General features: G+C 41.6%; 1 protein-coding gene across 1 annotated transcript in view; it reads right to left on the bottom strand.

Moving 5' to 3' along the window:
• CATSPERB (cation channel sperm associated auxiliary subunit beta) overlaps nucleotides 1–7,876 on the bottom strand; it is an 88,327-nt gene extending 80,451 nt beyond the window's left edge. The window contains exons 1-2 of the mRNA XM_059663011.1: nucleotides 7,795–7,876; nucleotides 2,160–2,248 (exon numbers count right to left, since the gene is read on the bottom strand). Coding sequence (XP_059518994.1) covers nucleotides 2,160–2,248; nucleotides 7,795–7,876 — 171 coding nt within the window. The remainder of the gene's footprint in view (nucleotides 1–2,159; nucleotides 2,249–7,794) is intronic.
• Nucleotides 7,877–23,171: the final 15,295 nt, after the last annotated feature.

The raw sequence follows: 23,171 nt of genomic DNA on the forward strand, positions 1-23,171 counted from the left end.
TCTCCCATTTGGGATTGACTGGGTGTGAGCCCACGGCAGGCGCAATGGGGCTGGGATGAGCAGGAGCGGCAGCTAGGAGTGGCAGGCGGCATTAGACTGCCAGTTTCGGCTCAATCCCCGCAGAGACCCCACCTATGCACGAATTCGTGCACTGGGCGTCTAGTGTATAGACTAGTATATAAAAGGCTAATGTGCAAAGTGTCCCCTCGGGAGTTCAACCAGGAGACCAGGAGTTCGATCACTCGCTATGACATGCGCTGACCACCAGGGGGTGGCGCGGAATGAAGGAAGGCCCCACAGGCAGCCAGCAGCCAGGGAAGGAAGGCCCCGGCCAGCAGCCAGAAGGCCATGATCAGCCCTGATTGCCGGCCAAACCCAGGAACCCTACCTGTGCACAAATTTCATGCACTGGGCCTCTAGTAATATATAATCACAAATAGGAAAGGCATTTTTTGACTCAAAGGGCATGAGGTTCACAATAATTATCAATAAAAATTAAAAACCCTAATATATGTTTGGCATATGACGAAGAAACTAGGAACTGAGTCAAAGCAGACTTTGGGCTAAATATATTTGCCCTTGTGGGTGTTTTTCTTTGTTTTTATTATATTTATCATAGATTTTTAAGCAATCTGCGCATTATTTATTAACTTACGTTTTTGGTAGCATTTGCTACATGACTACCTTAATAGTATATTTTATTTTATTTTGATGTGTGTGTATGTGTTTTAAATCTGCCATTATTTAAATCAAAGGGATTAAATAATCTCTTATCCAAAACAACTGTAAGGTGGCACTTGTTATATAAAAAGGAAAGAGTCTTTCTCAAGGTCAGTGAGATACTTTTCTTTGTCTACCAGGCTACATCTATCAAACTTCAAAAGTATAAATCACATCCACAAAAAAATGAAGATCGTTATAGCTGATCTTTTAAAAAAGTGAAGAAGGAGGCATCTTTAAAGAAAAGAAAACCGCCCAGGGCACTCAGTGGCTAAATAAAATATTTTATCTAATCCAAGAGGAATGGAATAGAAAGTATTACTGAGAGGGTAAACTTGAAATGCAGGCAGACAGGGCAGGGGTCCAGTGGAAAACAAAGGCAGGCGGAGCATAGGCAGGGGCAGGCATGGCAGTTTGAGCCAGCCTGGCCACGGCACCAACCAAGCAGAAATAATAAAATTTTCTGGACTCAAAGCAGTGAAGCATAGCAACTCCTCCTTTGGAAACCTGCTGTTTGAACTACTTTGATATTCTTAGCCTCTTATTCTGTAGGTCAACTCTGTTATTTTCCGACAGTCCCTTATTCTGTAAAATAACTGTTTTAGTTTGAATAATAGAAAAAGATAAAAACTTAGCGGTCTGACCTAGCAAGCTAGCCATCTGACGTTACAGGCTAATACTGATACTGCTAGTAATTCCCATATCCTTATGCCAAGTATTGGTTCATTATGTATTCAAGGTTACAAACTGTCCGCAACAATAACCTACACAGAGCTCTTTGTAAAATCTGCCGACAAAGGGCTCGAAATGGTATAAATAGAGAGAACGTCCTCTATTTGCTTGCTCAGAGATTTGGGAAACTCCTCCCTCTGGGCCTGCGCGAATAAAGACGCCTAATTAATTGGCTCATTAAGGCGTCTCATATCTATCTGAGCTGATTTGCGGTACCACAGCAGGAGGCATGGGAAGAGAAGGGCGGGCCTGCAGCAACAAGGCGTAGGAACGCACAGGGACAGAGAAAGAACACAGAGAAACAGGGCAAGTTAGGTCCGCTGCTGGGCGAAACAACGGAGGCAGTCACCAGGTGATGACACAGATAGATACAGAGCGGCTTGGAGCAGGTGTCCACCCCGGGACTACGGGCTTTCACGGCCGCCCATTACCGAGTGGCCCTCCCCTTGCGGGGTGTCCGACTCTCACGTGCGAAACACATTTCCCACACTTCTGCTTACATCTTCTGGTCCGAGGAGCTCCTCCTTCCACGTCGTGAGACACGACCCCGGGGGACAGCACCCCGGCTCACCGTTCCGGTAATCATGATTGCTTATATAGAATATTACCTCCCTGAGTCCGAACCCAGTGGAAGGCGATTGGACTGGTTTTACACATGGAGCTAAAAGGAAGGTGAAAGGTTGCAGCGTGCTATCAGTGGACCTTACCAAGTCATCTGAAGTAAGATACAACCTGAGTATTTCATTCTTTGTGGATAATCCTTGGTTGACACAATAAAAGTGTTTCATGACATCACCTGAACAATACAAAAAAATATATATCTTGGGTTACTGGTAGAATAATGACCATTAAAATTCATACTTTTAAACTGACAAAATATTGTTAAAAGAATAACAGTTGTAATTGTATGCTTTGCATTCATATACCTCTGGATAAAATTCTAAATCTTCTACCACTTTTCCTTTTAGAGATAAAAAATCAGGATAGGAAGAAGGAAGGTTGGACTGAACACTAAAATAAACGATATCATATACGAGGACACAGCACAGATTTTTCAGACGTGGTCAAAAAACTGTGTTTGACTTTTAAACTTCTCAACTTTGTGAGCATATGAAAGGGAGAGGATTTGGAGATTGGGAAGAAAATTGTTTTAATAGAGAGCTATGAATGTGAAGGTGACTCCTCTCCCAAAAAGGGGGTGGGAGGGGGCGTGGAAGAGCCCTTTTCCTTATCTGGATGGAAAGGAAATTTCTTAGACACAACAAAGTTGGATCACGTGTGTTTTATTGTTTATTTGCTTTTGTTAACCCTCACCCGAGGTTATATTTTTCCCCCATTGACTTTTAGAGAGGGTGGAAGGAGGGAGAGGCGAGGGGAAGCAAGAAGGAGAGAGAAACATTAATGTTCTGGGAGCCAAACCTGTGACCCTAGGGTAGGCAGGCTGACGCTCTAACCACTGAACAAAACCAACAAGGACAGATCTTGTGTGTTTTTATCCGTCCTGCCTATCTATCTCTTTTGATTGAAGAGTTTAATCTACTTACATTTGAAGTAATTACTAATTAAGAGCGACTTCTGTCATTTTGCTGTTAATTTTCTATATGCCTTATAACATTTTACCCTTATTTCCTGTATTACTGTCTTTTTTTTAGAGAGAGTTGATTTTTTTATAGTTAAACATTTAAATTCCTTTCTAATTTCCTTTGTATATGCTCTTTATCTATTTTGTTTGTGGTTTCCATGGGATTACATTTAACATCCTAAAGGTAAACACTCTAATTTGAATACATAGCACCTTAACTTCAATGACATAAAAACTGCTCCTTTACAGTTCTATCGCCACCCCTTTCAGTTATTGATGCCACAAACTTACATCTTTGTACATTGTGTGCCCCAAAACATAAATTAACTTTCTTAAATACATTCATCTCTTAAATTATGTAGACTACAGGATCTTGAGTTACAAACCAAAGTTACAATAATACTAACTTTTATACTAATAAATTTTTAAAAGCGTATTAATTTATTAAATCATGTAAAAAAAAGTATGTTACAAAAATACTAGCTTTTATAATTTCCCATTTATTTACCTTTATTGAGATCTTTATTTCTCCACATGGGTTCAATTTACTGTCTAGTGTCCTTACATTTCGCCCTACAGGACACTCTTGAGAATTTCTTGCAGGGCAAATTTAGTGGTAACAAACTCCCTCAGTTTTTGTTTATCTGAGAATGTCTCATTTTTCTCTCTCATTCTTGAAGGGCAGTTTCCCCAGGTATAAAACTCTTCGTTGACGGGTTTTCTCTTTTAGCATCTTGAATATTTTGGTCCACTGACTTCTGGCCTCTAAAGTTTCTAATGAGCAATCTCCTATTATCTTATTGAGAATCCTGAGTATTTAATGATTTGCTCTCTCTTGCTGTTTTCAAGATTCTCTGTCTTTGGTAGGACTCTGGGAATTTATCTTACTTGGAGTCTTTTGAGTTTCCTGAATGTTTATGTTCATGCCTTTCATAAAATTTGGGACATTTTCAGCAGTTATTTCTTTAAATATTCTCTCTGCCTCTTTCTCTCTCCTCTCCTGTTATTCCCGTAATGTATATGCTGGTCCATTTGATGGTGTTCCACAAGTTCTTATTCTTTTGGGTTTTCTTCAGTCTTTTTTCTTAGCTTCTCAACCTCAATAACTTCCTTTGTCCTGTCTTCAAATTCACTGATTCCTTATTCTACATCCTCTAATCTGCCTTTGAATCTCTTTAGTGAATTTTTTATTTCAGTTACTGTTTTCAGCTCCTGCATTTCTTTTTTGGGTTCTGTTTTGGTTTTGTATCTCTTTATTAATATTTCTGTTTTGTTCATACACTGTTTTGTGAGCCTTCTCCACCTCTTTCGTTAGTTCTTTGAACATCTTTAAGGTGGTCGTTTTAAAGCCATTGCATAGTAGGTCTGCTTTTCAGAAAAAGTTTCAGTTGATTTATTTTTTTCCCTTTGAATGGGCCATGCTTTCTTGTGTGTGTGTGTTTTGTTGTTGTTGTTGTTCTTTTTATGTGTGTATACCTTATGGTTTGTTGTTGCTGATGTTGAAAACTAAACAATTGAATCTAATTATGGGTTAACTCTATAAATCAGATTCTTCCCATTCCCCAGTGTTTGCTTTTTTTTTCTTTTGTTTATTATTCGCTTTTATGTTGTCGGAAGCTGTCTCTGTGTATAGGATCAGCCTGAAGTGTACACATAAGGTCCTCTCAGGTCTTTTCTGAGCCAGCATGTTTGCCTGGGTGTGTGCAGCAACTTTCTAATTTTCCCATATAAGTTTTTTTTTTAATTTTTTATTTCCTAGTCCTTAATGTCTGACTCCCAGAAGGGAAAAAAAAGTAAAAAATAAAAGAGGCTGGGAAAAGGACACTGGCCCTTTAAGTCCCCTGGAAATAATTTCAGCCAGAGGGAGAGGTTCTGGCTACAAAAGGGTGGGGGTGGGTGGCTAAGAACATGGCTGCCTGCTTCCACAGTCAGGGGCGGCAGTCAGCAATCAGGGCACACAGCCCCAATATCTGCAAGACAGGGTCCCTTTCGCCTCCCCTGGCTTCTGCACGCCGTGTGCAGCTGCCCCAGAAACACCGCACAGCTGCCTGCCATGGGGTGAGGGTGGTGGGTGAGTAGGGAGCTTCTACTGCGATGAGTGGGCAGTGACTAAAATTAACTACAATCTACTGTCCAAGCCTTCAGGAGATTTCAGGGTTCCAAATAGTTACATCAGACAGACTCTGCCAGCACAGTTGGAAGGGAGACAGATGGACTCCTGGTGCTTTCCACTCTGCTACCTTTCCAGAATCCTCTCTTCCTTCTCCTTACCTTTAACCTGAGAAAAGAGGCTTTGATGGGACCACTGAATAATGTAGCACGTATTCCTTTAATTCGGGGTATAAACTCGGACTCCTGCTTGGATAAAGACAAGAGATGGTTTGGTGGAGAGGACAGGAGGTGGTTTTATGGGAAGGAGGGGGCTATGTTGGAGTCCTGCACAAACCAAATTTTCTGGCGCAAAAAGTGCGTGAGTGCTTCCCATGGGCCACTAGCTTTGGGTCACCCAGGGTCCTGCCCTCAAAGGTCTGGGTGGCAAGTGGGTCCGAGCAGAAAGAATTTGAAGGCACAGCTGGATTTTTAGGAGCAGGCAAAGGAATCGATGACCAATCAAAATAGAGAAGCTTTAGCCCTTCTTAGAACTGTAGATAAGACATTCCCACCCTCTATAATAAAAGCCTAATATGCTAAGTGTCCAGTCGTCCAGTCATCCGTTCAACCAATCAAAGCATAATATGCCAATGATATGCTAAGGCCATTCAACTGCTCGCTATTATGTGCACTGACCACCAGGGGGCAGATGCTCCGACCGGTAGGTTAGCTTGCTGCGGGGGTCCAGCAGATCGGGACTGAGCGAGATGGGCTGGACACACCCTGGAGCCCTCCCATGGTCCCTCCCCGTCTGGCCAACCTCCTGTGTCCCTCCCCAGCCCTGATTGTGCACCAGTGGGGTCCCTCAGCCTGGCCTGCGCTCTCTCACAATCCGAGGCCCCTTGCGGGATGTCGGAGAGCTGGTTTCAGCCCGATCCTGCTCAAAGCAGGAGAAGCCAGGCTCACAGCTGACGAGCACAGTGGCAGTGGTGGGACCCTCTCCCACCTCCGTGGCAGCACTAAGGATGTCTGACTGCTGGCTTAAGCCATCAGTCAGACATCCCCTGAGGGCTCCTGGACTGCAGCAAGAGGGCGCAGGCTGGGCCGAGGGGACCCCCCCCCCCACCGAGTGCATGAATTTCGTGCACCGGGCTTCTAGTAGTTTAATGAAAGGTAGGGGACTCTGAAAAACCTAATACAAGTATCACAAATATGGCTCAAAGTACATTCTGAGGTTATACTGTTAAACAGTTTTCAAGGTCATCCCATACATTTATTTTGCCCACACCTGACAATGCTGCCAGATCTATTTTTTTTAAAGAATATATTTTATTGATTTTTTACAGAGAGGAAGGGAGAGGGATAGAGAGTTAGAAACATTGATGAGAGAGAAACATCGATCAGCTGCCTCCTGCACGCCCCCCACTAGGGATGTGCCCGCAACCAAGGTACATGCCCTTGACCAGAATCGAACCCGGGACCCTTTAGTCCGCAGGCCGACGCTCTATCCACTGAGCCAAACTGGTTAGGGCCAGATCTATTTTTTAAAGCTATAATTTGATTCTAAAGTCCAAATCACTTATCTGCTTTTTAAAAAATCTTTACTGACACTCCACTGCCTAATGAATAAACTCCTTAAAGGAAGAGCAGCTAAACAGAAGGAAATTAACTCCTTTTCATAACATACTTCCAGCCAGACTCTGGGTTTACATGCTATCTTGTGCCATATGACTTATTGTCTCCTCTTTAAAAAAGATTGAACCAAGACTCAGGAAGATTAAGGCATTGCTCAAAGGTCACCCAACTCACAACAGTAGTCAGAGCAGAACCAAGATGTTTCTGTGTCTAAGGGCCATCCTCTCTTTATCCTGCTAGAGCCAGTGGCTCTCAACCTTCTGGCCCTTTAAATACAGTTCCTCATGTTGCGACCCAACCATAAAATTATTTTCGTTGCTACTTCATAACTGTAATGTTGCTACTGTTATGAATCGTAATGTAAATATCTGATATGCAGGATGGTCTTAGGCGACCGCTAAAGGGGTCGCGACCCACAGGTTGAGAACTGCTGTTCTACAAGCTATACCATTTCATAGAAGGAACTTGAGTACCTGTGAATTTTGGTGTCCATGGGGGTTCTAGAACCAATCCCCTGCAGATACCGAGGGGCCACTGGAGTTAAATTTGGGGGGAGTCAAAAGTTATTCTCAGATTTTTGGATTGCAGGTGGTCTGCTCCCCTAACCTCCACGTTGTTAAAGGTCACTGTATATCAGGAAAATTTCTCCATCTTAATCTACTAGCCTTATAATTCAGTTTGTAATTCATACTACCAGCAACTATTCATGGATGGAAAATAAAAAAGATCTATTCAAAAGATCTATTCAAATAAAGTTCTGCAAATATAAAATACTCCTTAAATTTTAAAGTCTATGACTTCTAAGTAATGAAATACTATAACAAAAGAAAAGTCTCTACGTACACAACTTAACAACACATTCACAGTGGTATTATTAGACACCTCTGAACCAGAGTACAACAGGTAATACCTTGGAACAGTGGAAGATATGGCAATGAAGAAGTACTAAAAGACAAATATTGTAACTGTTAGCAAGGAAGGGATATAAAGAACTCCTGAGAAGAAAATAGAGAGTAAGAGAGTCTTAAACTTACCTTTACTATTATATATTATTCCTGATGAAAAATCAAACATGTTCAAAAGCAAAATTATAACATATGAAAGTAGCAGTTCCATCTGTTGGAAGAAATAAGAATTATTTCCATTTGATAACTCTGAACATATTTTTGAGTTCCTTTGCTCTAAACAGCTACCCAGTGTAGAAACATCTCTTTCTTTAAGTTAACAATATTTATGTGACAAAAGCAGGTAACATAGTTGACTAAGCTCTACATTGACTCCCTACTTGGTATCAACACTAATAAAAGAGAAAAATGGTAATTGGCGTACGACGATACCCTTTTCATTGGCTAATCAGGGCTATATGCAAATTAACTGCCAACAAGATGGCGGTTAATTTGCATATGTAGGCACAATGCAGGGAGGCGAAAGGGAAAGCAGGAAGAAGCCCCCTGCCATTGACAGTGATCGGAAACCCAGGGGGGAGCTAAGAGCTGGGGGGCAGGGCAAAGGTGGCCCTGGGGCCGCCTTTGCCCTGCCCCCCAGCCATGATCGGAGAATCAGGTGCCTTTTCCGCCCTGGCCAGTGATAGCAGGAAGTAGGGTTGGAGCCAGCGATGGGAGCTGGTCACGGTCGAAGCTGGCAGTCCCAGGTGCTAGGGGCCCCTTGCCTGGGCCTAACGCGGAGCCCACGATCGCGGGGCCGCTGCAGCTGTGGGTCCCCGCTGCCCGGGCTGGACACCTCAGCCAGAGGCATCCTGCAGGGGCAGGGGTGGAGCCCGTGCGATCGCGGCGCCCCCCGCTGCCACTGCAGGTCCCCGCTGCCCGGGCCGGACGCCTAGGCCAGAGGCGTCAGGCCTGGGCAAGGGGCCGATCCTTCGATTGGAGGGTGATGGGGGTCAACGCCTGAGGGCTCCCAGTATGTGAGAGGGGGCAGGCTGGGCTGAGGGACACTCCCCCCCCACACACACACACCCAGTGCACGAATTTCGTGCACCGGGCCCCTAGTTAAAGATATTTACAAGTATAATTATTGCAAACTAAAGAGGTATGGCTCAGGTTTTTCTTCAATGCAGATAGCTTCTGGAGAGGCGTGGTCAATTCTATAACTGCGTACACACAGAACCTGGCTTAAAGACGCCCTGGGCAGTATGGCTGTACCTCAATCTGAGATTCTGACTGGAGTGTTTTTTGGAGAGACAATCCACATGCGCCCAAAATGCAAGGCCCTGGCCACTCTTCGCTCACGCCTTTTCTGAGTTGTGTTTGTCGTGAGAAACCCTGAGGGACGAGGCTCTCTTCCCTGGACAAGAGCAGGCTTGTTTCCATGGTGAACCTCCCAAGGTCAGTGTTCCTCCCCTGTAATGCGCCCACTATGGGTGTAAGCGAACCTCTGTTATGGGCGGAATTGCGCCCCTTCAAAAATTCATATTGAAGTCCTAAACCCCAGTACCTGACAATGTGGTTGTGTTTGGAGAAAAAGGTCATGATAGAGGTGATTACGTTAAAAGGAGGACATTGGGGTGGGCTCTACTCCAATATGACTGGCGTCCTTATAAGAAAGGGAAATTTGGACGCTGGGAAGGTGATGTGAAGACACAGGGAGAAGGTAGCCATCTACAAGCCAAAGAAAGGCCTGGACAGATCCTTCCCTCGTGTCCCTCAGAAGGAATCCACGTCCCAACACCTTGATCTCAAATTCGGAGCCTCCAGAATGGGGAGATGATAGATTTCTTTTGTTGAAGCCTGCCTACTCTGTGGTATTTTGCTTAGTGGCCCTGGTAAATTAATGCACCACCCGTAATAGATAGCCACTCCATGGGCCTCAGGGGCGGGGGGACCTGGAGTGAGCATCATGCTGATACCTGGCTGTTGCTTTGCTGTGAATGATAAAGACCTTGCCTGTGATGAAGGGGGTCTTCTGTCTTTTGCCAGCATCCAAGAAATGGGAACACACTGACTTTTCGGTTGTGGGGAGAGTAAAATCCAGGTCTTGTGCGGCATCTGACAACTGCTGAGCAAATTAAATTTAACTGATGTTTTCTCCTCCCTCAAAACTGATGTGCTTGATTCAGTGCATTTAATTGACAATGAAAGCTCAAACAGTGTTGGATTTTGAAATTCATGGTCCTTATCACATAGTTAGGGAAGAATTTTTTATTGAATTTATTGGGGTGACATCTATAATAATAAAAGCATAATATGCTAATTAGACTGGACGTCCTTCCAGATGAAGCCAGGGCTGCAAGGGAGGCCCGTGTCCCAGGTGCCAGAGGGAAGCCAGTGCAGGCAGCCGGGGGAAGGAAAGCCTACTCTTGCACGAATTTTGTGCACCAGGCCTCTAGTTGCTTAATAAAATTATATAGGTTTCAGGTGTAAACTTCTATCATACATTATCTGTACATTGTATTGTGTGTTCACCACCCCAAGTCAAATCTCCTTCCATCACATTTATCCTCAAAGGGGAGAATTTTTTTTTTGAAGTGCATTTTTTATACCTAAAAGAAAACAACTTTTTTCACAAGGGAAGAGGAAATAAATGGTTCATCAAAATTATATCAGCATGGTGCTATACTTAATTATATTTTGGGTGTAGGAATAAATTTAAAATTAAATGGAGAGGTTATCACAGTCAAACTTTGAAATAGTGCCCTTACCAGGACAATCTTGTATTATTTTACTAAACATTCAAGTTCAGTGATGAAACACCATTAGAACCCCTCAGTATTCCTTACCCCTGGAAAACTGACTAAAATGTATTATGCTCCAACACCCCAGTGTGAATAACCTATTATTTTATTTTAATTTTTAAAAAATCTTTTTTAAAAACATGGTTTTATTTATTTATTTATTTATTTATTTATTTATTTATTTATTTATTTTGAGAGAGGGTTAGAAAGATAGAAACATCGATGTGAGAGAAACATCAATTGGCTGCCTCATTCATGACTGCCCACTGGGGACCCAGCCCACAACCAGGACATGTGCCCTGACAGGGAATCAAACCAGTGACTTGGTTAATGGGTTGATGCTCAACCACTGAGACTCACCAACTGGGCTGGATGATCTGTTATTAAGTTATCCTCAAAGTTGTTCCATGTCAATTCTCTCAAATAAATATTTTTTAAAATCTCCAATTTTATTTGCATGGATTTGGTTGTCTCTATCTTTGACCAAAGAACTAAAAACTTACTTTGAAAAGTTTTTTTAATGCTTTCATTAAGAAAAAGGAAACATGAGAAAACGTAATTCAAGAGAGAGACTATTAAGGTGCAATCTTTGGGTTCTTTATGCCACCAGCTTCATGTTTCCTTATTTTAGCTATTCAGCCCAATATATATATTCGAAATTCGTGCAAGAGTAGGCCTTCCTTCCCCCGGCTGCCAGTACCGGCTTCCCTCTGGCACCCAGGACCTGGGCTTCCCTCGCAGCCACAGCTTCAGCTGGAAGGCTGTCCTGGAAGGACGTCCAGTCTAATTAGCAAATACACGTTTATTATTATAGATATGTACACACACACACACACACACACAGATATACATTTAGAGATGGAAAGTACTTTAGAGTTGATACATGAGGCATGAAGTAAAATGTTCAAAGTTTGTTACTAGCTAGTGGCAAAGGTGGTTTAGAACCGATTTCTCCAGATTCAATAGATCTAGTCAGCATACAAAGATGTCAAAAAGTGAAAATTTTAAAAAGTGAAGATATAAAATACATGATTAGATTTGAACTCTCACCAAAACAGCTAAATCCATCCACCATAATTATGCTCCAATCATGCATCAGTCTCATTCTTTAACATTATAACTTTTCTCAGTGTGGTACTATCTTCCTTCAATAATCATCGCATGGTAGGGAAAAGGCACAGCCTTTGGCTTATGATCAGCCCTGCCCACTGACAGGTTGAATCTTTGGAAAGTTACTTAACTTCTACAAGCTCATTTCCTATTCAGTAAAATAGGGATAACACTTCACAGGGTCATTGTGAGAATTAGGATAGTGAAGACCTGGGTGAGGTGGGTAGAGGCTGGGAGGAAGGGGGAAATGGGAAATATCTGTAATGCTATCAACAATAAAAACATATAAAAATATGAATATATTAAAAACATCTAATAGCTACTTTACAATGAATAAGCATGTAATAAATACTAGCTCAGAATCCATATCTTTATACACCGAAGCAACTTCTTTATCCTCATCACACTCCCCTCCTGGCCTCTTAGTAGTTAAATTACCTCCGGTTATCATTCCCATATGATTATTATGAGTTTTACATAATTGTCAGATATAAGTCACATATCTGGGCATTTTTTCTTCTCTGGCACCAGGTAAATATTGGGAATTGTTCCCAAAGAAAGAACCTACCTCCTCCACCATTTGCAGTTACTCCACTATCATAGAACAGTTATATATTGTAAACTCATACTATGGGGGTCCTTATTTCTTACTGTAATTCCCTCCTAATGGGATGCCCGACTGGTTGCACTTTTATATTTTGTGTTTTCCCAAGCTTTCTCCCACAAAAGTTGAGAAAGAAGTCCTGAAAAGCTGAATTTTCAGTTTACTGGTCTAGGAGTCCACTTAACTTTGGTAACAGCCAATCAGCTGCTGCCCCGATCAGAAGCCTGCTCAGAAAATCTGAAGGGCAGGCAGTTGGAATTTCCAACTAACTGCCTCTTTCTGAGGCCAAGGTCATTTTCTTTAAAAATGTACAAGAGGTGACGTTTCTCCAAACCTACCATCTTTAGTACAACATCCATCTAGGAAGGTTCAGAAACCTACCCGAGACTACCCATAAGGTAATTCAATCGTCACAGGATTATTGAGTGCCTGAAGAAAACAGAGACGTTGAAAGATCATGTTAACTGCATACAGTGACGTTTAAGAGAAGAAAATCAGAGAGAGCTTCATAGCTGTGTCTTGTAGGAAGAGTGGGCCCCTAAGAACTAGAGAAGATCCTATTGGTAGAGGAAATGAGATTAGTAAATACATGAAGCACCGAGATAGGAAAGAGCTGTGTACACCTGGGGAGCAGGAAGATCGACGAAATGCCCATCTGTTGTCCAGATTCACCGTGTGGCTGCCTGTGGGGCTGATGACCCCTTCAGGCTGTCTTTGACTAGTGAGCCCAGACGAAACCTTTCTAACTCAGCACCTTGACTAGTCGTGAAAGGTCACAGAGGCTAACAGATGAATATCTTCAATGTTGGTAATCAAACCTGTTTCACCCTCATGTTCTCCTTCAGAAGTCCCTTCATGCGGCCATGGAGAACCTGCTTTACACTCAGGTCATGAAAGATAGCTGGTACCAGGGTTTACTCTATTCCTGGAAGAGCCTGTGTAAGAAATACCTTTCTCTCACTTGTTCTGCTGACCTTGACCCAAGAAGAAAGTGACTCCTCAATCTGAAATAAGGTGCCAAACTCAACAAAATCTCTCTCCTAATAAAGGCTCATTCCCCAGAAACCTGGGACTCTCCCTCTTTTGTTGCTAATTTTCCACTAAGAAGGTGACCAAGCTTATTGATGGAAGCAAGTTGTAGTTTTCGGTCTCTGTAGCAACGCTGTGATAAGTTGTTTCCCTAAAAGGCATCAACACTGAAATGCCTGCACAATATTGAGGGTACACACTGATGGCCTACACAGTATCTGACCGATACACCTAGGAATAAAAAATGTATGTCCCATGCATCATTCTTAGGGAGTTTCTTGAGAATGTACTCAAGCAAAGCAAAAGACATGGGATGCAGAAGGAATTGGAGCCAACCTGGGAGAAGGTGAGTCCGGGGATGACACGTGGACAGCGAGCCTGGAGAGTAAGTTGTCCAGATTGGAACAGAGTGACAGAGGGCTCCTGCTGGGGGAGGAGGAGGGAATAAGAAAGAAAGAAACCTCACCGTGTGAAGTATGATTGAGACAGACAGACAAACTTGAAGAGGCACATTATTCTCCTATCAACAAGAAAAAAACAAAAGGCGATAAGAAACTCTAAGAAAAACAAAATACTCTATCATGAAGTAATGTTCCATCTTTTAATTTACTTTTCTGGTTTGCTTTTTAAAAAATAAGACTATCTTTTTAAAAAATGTTTTTATTGCCTGGCCAGGGTAGCTCAGTGGTTGAGCGTTGACCTATGAATCAGGAGGTCACAGTTTGAGTCCTGGTCAGGACACATGCCCGGGTTGTGGGCTTGATCCCAGTACAGGGCGTGCAAGAGGCAGCCGATCAGTGATTCTCTCTCATCCTTGATGTCTCTATCTCTCCCTCCCTCTCCCTTCCTCTCTGAAATCAATAAAAATATATTTAAAAATAAAGTAGCTTACTAGACATCCTGTTATCTCTATATTTTTGAACCTAACAATACATCTTGAAGCTTTTTCCTTCGAGCTGCCCCATTCTTTGTTAGTGGCTGCCTCTTATTCCACTGTATGGATGTACCATAATTTATATAACCAGCCACCTATATTGATAGACATATCAGCCATTCCCAATCTTTGTCTATCACAAAGGATATTCTAGTTTTATTTGCTGATTGATTTTTAGAGAAAGAAACATCGATTTGTTGTTCCACTTATTTATGCATTTGTTGGTTGATTCTTGTATGTGCCCGGACTGGGGATTGAACTTGCAACATCGGCGTATCCGTAGGACACTCTAACCAACTGAGCTACCCAGCCAGGACCCCAAAGAATATTCTCATCCATATGTCATTTCACACATGAGTAAATATAACTATAATATAAATTTCTGGGAATAAAATTGCTAGGTTAAAGGAAAAGTGCTTTTAAAATGTCGCTTTTCTCAATTTGCTCACCGCTGCTGTTGTAGAAACGTCCACTCCCACCACTGGCATGTGAGTGCCATTTTCTCCACACCCTCACCAACCACAATATTATCAGCGCCTCTGCATTTCCCCTACTATATGCCTTCTTTTCCCTGCTACTTCATAGGTTGCCCATTCTTTTCTGGATTGTTGAACTTTTCTTATTGACTTGTAAGCATTTTTTTTCCATAATCCTCATCTGAGGATATTTTTTTCCATTGCTTTTCAGAGAGAGCGGAAGGGAGGGAGGAAGGAGAGAGAGAGAGAGAGAGAACGCTAGAGAAACATTGATGTGAGAGAGAGACACACATAGACCCCTAAAAGCGGCCCAACTTGGGGTGGGCATTGAACCTGCAACCCTGGTACATGCCCTTGATGGGGAATCCAACCTGCAACCCTTTGGTGTGCAGGCCGATGCTCTAACCACTAAGCAACACCAGCCAGGGCTAAGTATTTTTATATGTTAAGGAATGTAGCCCTTTGTCTGTGAGGTGAATTATAAAAAGTTTACTCCATCTGTCCTTTGTCATTTGACGTTTTTATGGTGATGTGATTTTTTTTATAGTTAAATAGATTTTCTCTTTTATCTTTGGTAATTTATGGTTTCACTTTTAATGCGACTTCTTTGATTCATCTGGAAATCATTTTGGTATAATCTGTGCAGTAGAGATCCAATTTTTTTTTTTTAAGGTGGCTACTCAGTTGTCCCAACACCCTTTACTAACTTCTTTCTCCACTGTTTTGAACGGAGACATTTAGCTAATGGCTGTGTATATTTGCGTCTGTTTCTGGGTTTTCAAGCCTGTTCTTTTGAATTCTTGATCCATTCACGAATTTCATTTTTTTTCAGTATTTCATTATTTTCATTAGTTTTTATATTTAGTAGTTAGCACCTTTTCATTAAATACATTCAATATAGTTAGTACCCTCTTTTCAGACTTTTCATGGTAATTATTTGTCCATATATTTAGAAGCAGCTTGTCCAAGTCCAAACAAAACCAAAAAAGCCCTGTTGGGGTCCCTTAGATTAACTTAAGGAGAATCGGTATTATGATGTTGAGTTTTCCTATCCCTACGCGGCAAGGCCTTTACATTTCTTTTAAGTCTTTCTTTTTCGTTCTCTCCACGGTGTTTTACAAATCTCTCCGTATAGATTCTGCATGGTTTATGAGGCCAATTCCTTTCTTTTCATCTTTTCAAACCTATGCAGTGGGATTTCTTCTATCTCCACTTCTAACTGGTTGTTTGACTACACGAAGCTCTCGTTTTGTGCCTTTTGTCTCACTGATCCCACTGAATCATCCCACCACTTAGCCTTTCTGTTGATTCCAGGGTCTGCAAATAGTGGTTTAACCTCTTTCGTTTGACAATTTCATTTACTGTTTATTTTTACTTCAGTCTAACGGACAATACCTCCAGAACAAAGATAATTATGATGAATTCAATTCATCTTTATTCCTGACTTTAATGGGAGTGCTTCTAGTGCTTGCTGTTAAACATGACGCATCGCGAGTCTTCTGCAGCTTACAGTTTGATTCTGCAGTTGCTGATCTGTTAATACCATTCCATTTGAATGGGCTCAATTCACCTCAGTTCAGTCCACCCCAGCCTACTGAAGTTGAACCTACTCTCAGGGGTGGGGGTGGGGGGAAGGCTTGATGGAGAGTCAGCAGCTCTGTGGAATCGTGGTGGCTGAGGGCAGACACAAACGCAGAAGACTGTCAACTTCGAAAAATGGAATACAAAAATGGTATCAGGGCCAAGTTTTCTCCTCTAAACATTTTCCTGAAGCAAAAAGGTAAAAGTTTCCCCAAATCCTATGGAGGTAGGAGTGAGAGAAAACTATTTGTAGCTGGCTTATCTGAATTGATACAGATAATGTACAACCTATTTGCTTAGGAATCCGGTTTATCCATGTGACAGGTGGTAAGATGACGCCATACTTAACTTTGTCTTTACGTTCCTGTTTGGCCCCAACCTCTCCCACCCTTATTAAACAAAGAGCTGGCAGTAAAATCCAACATGTTACATAACTAGCCAATGTTACATATTGCTCAGAAAACCCTACACTCCCAACAGGAAACTCCAGGAATGAAAGGATTCTCAGTTTCGATATCAGAAAAGGTGCCCTGTTCCAGTAACCATAACAGGTAGGCCAAAATGAAAACATAGGTTCCTGGATTGCTGATTTCTTTCAAAGTGATTAAGAACAAACTTACAATTTTTAAGAAATATATATTTTTATTGATTTCAAAGAGGAAGGGAGAGGGAGAGAGAGGTAGAAACATTAATGATGAGAGAGAACCATTGATTGGCTGCCTCCTGCGTGCCCCCAATTGGGGATCAAGCCCGCAACCCGGGCATGCGCCCTGGATGGGAATCGAATCTGGGACCCTTCAGTCTGCAGGTCAACGCTCTATCCACTGAGCCAAACCAGCTAGGGCCAAACTTACAATTTTTGAAAAAGGTCTGACATAATGAATTCTCTCTCTCGTGTATGATGATGATATATTGAAATGTGAGTCAGAAAATCTTCCAAGGGACTTAAAATTTTGAAAGACTAGCTGCTCTCAGTAAAGGCAGGGTGACAGCTGAGATGGAGCCAAAAGTTTTCATTTGGTTCCTGAGATGAGTGACTTGCACCCTGCACCTCCCCAAGTCTGCTCACCAGGAATCAGGCAGGCAGAGGCCTGTGCTCCTCTCTCTGGTGTCTCTGGCAGACCTCTCATTAAGAGAAGGGCCCAGACGCCCCCTTCCACGATGAACACCACCAGGCACTTTGGCTACCTGTTATCAATTGACAAATCAATACATGTTTAACAGAAGCATGGAGATTTGATTTTTCAGATCCCAGGTGTCAAAATTGAGTATTTGCTCTCAACAATACAACTGCCCATATTTTAGTCAGCAGCAAACATTTTAAGCCGTGATTCACACTGCTTATGGTCCTGAATGATAAACTTTAAAACTAAATAGCAATGATTTTTTTAACCTATGTCATCATGCCTTTTGTGTCCTGGAAACACTATGCCATCCAAGAGAATGGAACTGACATTTACTGAGATTCAACTCCAATTTTCCAACATGTTTAAGTGACATGTACTTATTCTTGAAGGGGCGAGGCAACTGAGCGTACTGCTTCAAATAAAGGCTATTTTATGCCACTCATGGCATTTAAGAATAATATATATATATAAACAAGATTTCCTTTACTTCTTCACAGTTTGCCCTGTCAATCTCTACTTTGATTTAGAAAAACAAAAGTCAAGGCAAGGCACACCCTCATAGCAAGATGTTTCCTTTCCAGTTTATCAAAATAGCCTCATTTCGTTACTCAAAAAGAAGAGATAGGGAAGGGATAAATATAATTTAACTAGGTATCTCTCTAGTTGGTTAAATAATGGTTAAATAAATGATCTAAAACATACTTATTAGAGGAACAAGTTCTAGTCACAGACAGTAGAGCAACATCTCTACCTTCGCTGCTTTAAGAGTTTTATCAATAACTTAGGCAAAGATATAACAAAATGGCTATTAAATTTTGAATTCTAGAAAGATATAGCTTATTACCTGATATCTCAATATTTCCTCTTTTACAACTGAAATGGGCAGTGACTTATGTTATAAAGCTTTTATACAGTCTAAAATTATTTTAACAAAAATATAGCATTTAACACATTACCTAGAAATGTAACAGGTGCTTGATGTCTGTCAAGTCAAAGATCACCAAACACCAGGAAGCATGAATCCTTGATTAAACTGTTACTAATTAGCTGGTAAATCTATACAACATTTACGTTGGACCCCAGTTTTTGTTATAAAATGCTCCTTTTACTCTAAGGTGCTATGATTCTAAGATCAGTCAGATAGGTTAAATCACTATGAATATTTTAAAATAAGAACTATAATGTGAAAATATACACCTATGTTATATGTTATCAATTGCTGAAAAACAGGATTGGAAGAAGACAAAAAAAAACAAAACTGGCCTAACAATAGTTCATGTAGAGTTAAAGACTTAGCGATCTAATTGCAAGTTCAAAGAGTAATGAAAAGGGTTAAAATGAATGAAACCCTGGATCACATTAGTATAAGAATAACAGACAATGGAATACTTTGTGGCTGCAAAAAACAAGGAGCTCTTACCCTTTGAGACACCATGGATGGAACTGGAGACTATTATGCTAAGCAAAATAAGCCAGTCAGAGATAGACAAATATCACAGGATCACATTTATATGTGGAATCTAATGAACAAAATAAACTGATGAACAAAATAAGTCCAGAGGTATGGATGCATGGAACAAAAAAATAGCTCTCAATGTGGGGGGTTGGGGGGTGGGATGAGGTAGGGGACAGGAAGAGATTAACCAAAGAACGTATATGCATCTATGCATAATCCATGGACACAGACAATAGCATGGGGATGGCCTGAGGTGGGGCGGGGGTTGGCTTGAGCAGGGCAAAATGGAGAAAATGGGAGACATCTGTAATACTCTCAACAATAAATATTTTTACAAAATAGAAGTATAGCAGCTAGACCACAGAAAAGAATAATCTTGTTGCTGGTCAAATCACACCCAAAACATTCAGTATAATTGCGAACCAGAAATGTCTTAATTTTATTTTAAAAAGTTATTTCTAAATAGAGGCCCAGCATGCAAAATCACGCAAGACCAGAGTCCTGCCCACCACTGCTGCTGTTGCGGGACCCATCAGTGCACCTCCTGGTGACTGGTTGTTTGGTCGTTCTGGCATTACAGCCACTGCTTTTTATAATATAGAGCAGCGGTTCTCAACCTGTGGGTTGCAACCCCTTTGGGGGTTGAACAACCCTTTCACAGGGGTCGCCTAAGACCATCGGAAAACACATATATAATCACATATTGTTTTTGTGATTAATCACTATGCTTTAATTATGTTCCATTTGTAACAATGAAAATACATCCTGCATATCAGATATTTACATGACGATTCGTAACAGTAGCAAAATTACAGTCATGAAGTAGCAACGAAATAATTTTTTGGTTGGGGGTCACCACAACATGAGGAACTGTATGAAAGGGTCGCGGCATTAGGAAGGTTGAGAACCATTGATATAGATGCTTCTTCAAAAGCAAAAGTGACATCGCACTGACAAGATCAATGGAGGCATCCAGGATCCTAAACCCAAAATGGGGTTAGGGCGAGAGGAGGGATGGTGCGATGGTGAATTTACATGTCGCCTTGGAAGGTGTTTTCGGATGAGAGTAACCTTTAAACGGGTGGACTTTGGGTCAAGTAGATTGCCCTTCGTAATGTAGGTGAACTTCACCCAATCCGTTAAAGGCCTGAGTAGAGAAAAACAAAGACCAGCCTCCCTGAGCAAGAGGGAATTCTCCAGCAGGCTGAATTCAGCCTTCACCTGTCGCACTGACTCTCCTGGGCCTTCGCCTGCCGGCCTCTGGTCTAGACCTGCACCACCTGCTCTCATGGGTCTAGAGCAGTGATTCTCAACCTTCTGGTCCTTTAAATACAGTTCCTCATGTTGTGACCCAACCATAAAATTATTTTCATTGCTCCTTCATAACTGTAATGTTGCTACTGTTATGAATCATAATGTAAATATCTGATAGGCGACCCCTGTGAAAGGGTCATTCGACCGCCAAAGGGGTCGCGACCCACAGGTTGAGAACCGCTGGTCTAGAGACAGCCAGCCACACTGCAGATGCTGGGATTCCAGGCTCCATAATGGGGTGAGCCAATTCCTTATCAGTTATACATTTACAATAGACCTTTTAATTATAAATTAATGTATTAATTAGTAAATAGTAATAAAACATATTACTATTTATATTAAACACATAATTAAATATTATATATCCTGTTGGTTCTGTTCTCTAGAGAACTCTAATGCAGAAGTGCCTCCTGGAGAAATTGATTCTGAGACTCTCACATAGAAATCAGGTCAGTAGAATGGAGGAGAGAAAGGAAGGCACTGACTAAAGGGTTTTAGGCCAAGGAAAACAACATAAGCACAGCCCCAAAGGGCAAGAATGTGTATGAGACTCTCACAGATAAAGCCCAAGGCCTAAGCTAATGATACCAGGTACTGAGATTTTAGCACAGTCTGTGTCTCATTCTGGGTCCCGAGAAAAGGAGAAATGAGCATTCCCAAGGATTGTGGATTTACATATCATCAAATTACTTCTCTCTTTCTCTTTTTTCTTTTTTAGGACAGGCTATTTCAAGAGACTTCTGGCATGTAATTAATCTCTCTTAGTTAATATTAACTATTGCTATTTAACTTGAGTCAGATCAAACTGGAAGACATCCAGCCATTTATGGTCATTCTGTTACACAAAAATCAGCTGAGCACTTTTTCCCACCACTTTCTCATAGACATGCATGTGAGGCAGGATATAAATAGTGACCAAATACATGAAAAATTAAAAATTTAAATGATTGGTACATAGACTTAATTATAAAACAGAAGAATCATACAGAAATACAGGCTTCTCTGGATCCCACATATAAGAGATACCCGGGATCCATCAGTTGATTTGAAAGCTGCATTTACCTAGAGTAATGTGAAGTCATGTACACCAATAAAAGAGAAACATGCAAATTTGTGTCATTCTGCTATGCTCACCAGCCAATCAGAGCGACTATGCAAATTAACCCAACAAAGATGGCGGTTAATTTGCATATGCAGGCAGGGAGTGAAGACTGAAGGCTCCAGCCAGACTGAAGACTGAAGACTGAAGACTGAAGAGGCTTGGCTTCTCCGCTGTGGCCAGACCAAAGGCCTGGGTCCCAGGTGCCGGAGGAAAACCGGAGCCATCAGCCTGGGGAAGGAAGGCCTATTGCACGAAACTTTGTGCAACGGGCTTCTAGTTTACCTGTATAAGACACTAAGCCACTTCTCATGTGCTTATAATCTTCTTTGAGTATGGACATTAATTAGCCTCTTCAAATGAGCATGATCAGACTTATGACCAAATTGGCTTGGTGGTGGTAAGTGATGTTTTACTCCTATTTTATCTCCATGCCTAGATTTTGTATATATTTGTTTCCTCATTATTATTACTCCATCGCCATGATGAAATAATTTGAAATCTTAACAGACATAGCCTTTTCCATAAATGCAAGTAAGTTTCTTGCTGTTTTTTTAATAGGTATACTATAGTAACCATTCCCCCCCCACCAACAAAATAAATCATTGATAGTTTCTGTAATTATGATCATATCCTAAAGACACTAAGCAGAAAGGTTAACCTCAGGTTATGTAAATTCCTTGGTAGCTTTATCTCTAAAAGCTTATAACTTCACTAATAAACACAGCTATAATATGTTAAACCAACAGTGATCACCCTTGTCATGTTGGTTAATGATGCGGATGATAAATTGCTTGCAGGTAGCTTAGCACCCCCATCCCCACAAAAGGGGTAAAGACAGCACTGAGGGAAGGGTTATCTTTTCTTCATATTTAATAACAGTAGGAACTAATTAATGTTCTCATCATGAAGAAACTCTACTTCTGAAACGTGCAGAAAAGATTGTGGCAGTGCAGGGAATACCAGTAAATCTTTAACATAACACCAATATAAGACTGCATTTCTTTCAAAGCAGCTGTACACCATACTTGGAATGAAAAAGCTGTTTGTCATTATTTTCTTCCTAAGGCAGAAAAACAGAACATTGTCCCTTTCAGAGAAGCAAACTAAGATGCCAGTCAGTATCAACAGTATACTTCTGAGGCTTTCAAATGGCCCTGTGATAAAAATGGGGATCTTGCTAGAGAGTTTAGGAGCACACTAAGATAGGAGGGTGTTTTTAAAAATATACTTTTATTGATTTCAGAGAGGAAAGGAGAAAGAGAGAGATAGAAACATCAATGATAAGAGGCAATCATTGATCGGCTGCCTCCTGCACGCCCCCTACTGGGGATCAAGCCCACAACCCAAGCATGTGCCCTGACTGGGAATCGAACTGTGACCTCCTGGTTCATAGGTCGACGCTCAACCACTGAGCCATGCAGGCTGGTCGATAGGTGGGTGTTTTACAACAACAATCCCCCGGTATCTTTGGAAAACAGATCACTTTTTGGAAACTCTGAGCTCCAGTCATCCAGACCGACATATTCTCAGATTACAGATTCCTGTGAGGATGACGATGGCCTGAGGCGTTCCTTGACAAGCCAGCCAGGAATTCTGCGCTGATAAATTTCTCTTACTCTCCTGTGCTATGCAGCCTCCCGACCAAGCACATTATATACCCTGTCTGGTTTCCTCACCCTTCGAACGACAGCCACCCAGTATTTTTCCTTCCCGTTGCTGACAGTGCTTACAGCTATCCCTGCCAATGCAGTCATAAATGAATCAAAAAGGGTGTCAAAAATGAAGAAAAGTGTTTTTTAAAAGGAGGGAGTAATCAACTGTGTCAAACACTTCGAATGCTGTTGGCAGAACAAAAGCTACAAACCTAGAGACTTTATTTATATGTTCAGAGGCATACGTCTACATATTACCAAAGAGTGGAGAGGCTCCTAAAACTGCACTTCAGTGACCTGGGGATGTCTGGGAGGCATCATAAGATGTGGTCATAACT

The sequence above is a fragment of the Myotis daubentonii genome, chromosome 1 (genome assembly GCF_963259705.1).
Source record: "Myotis daubentonii chromosome 1, mMyoDau2.1, whole genome shotgun sequence".
In the NCBI taxonomy this organism is placed as follows: domain Eukaryota; kingdom Metazoa; phylum Chordata; class Mammalia; order Chiroptera; family Vespertilionidae; genus Myotis; species Myotis daubentonii.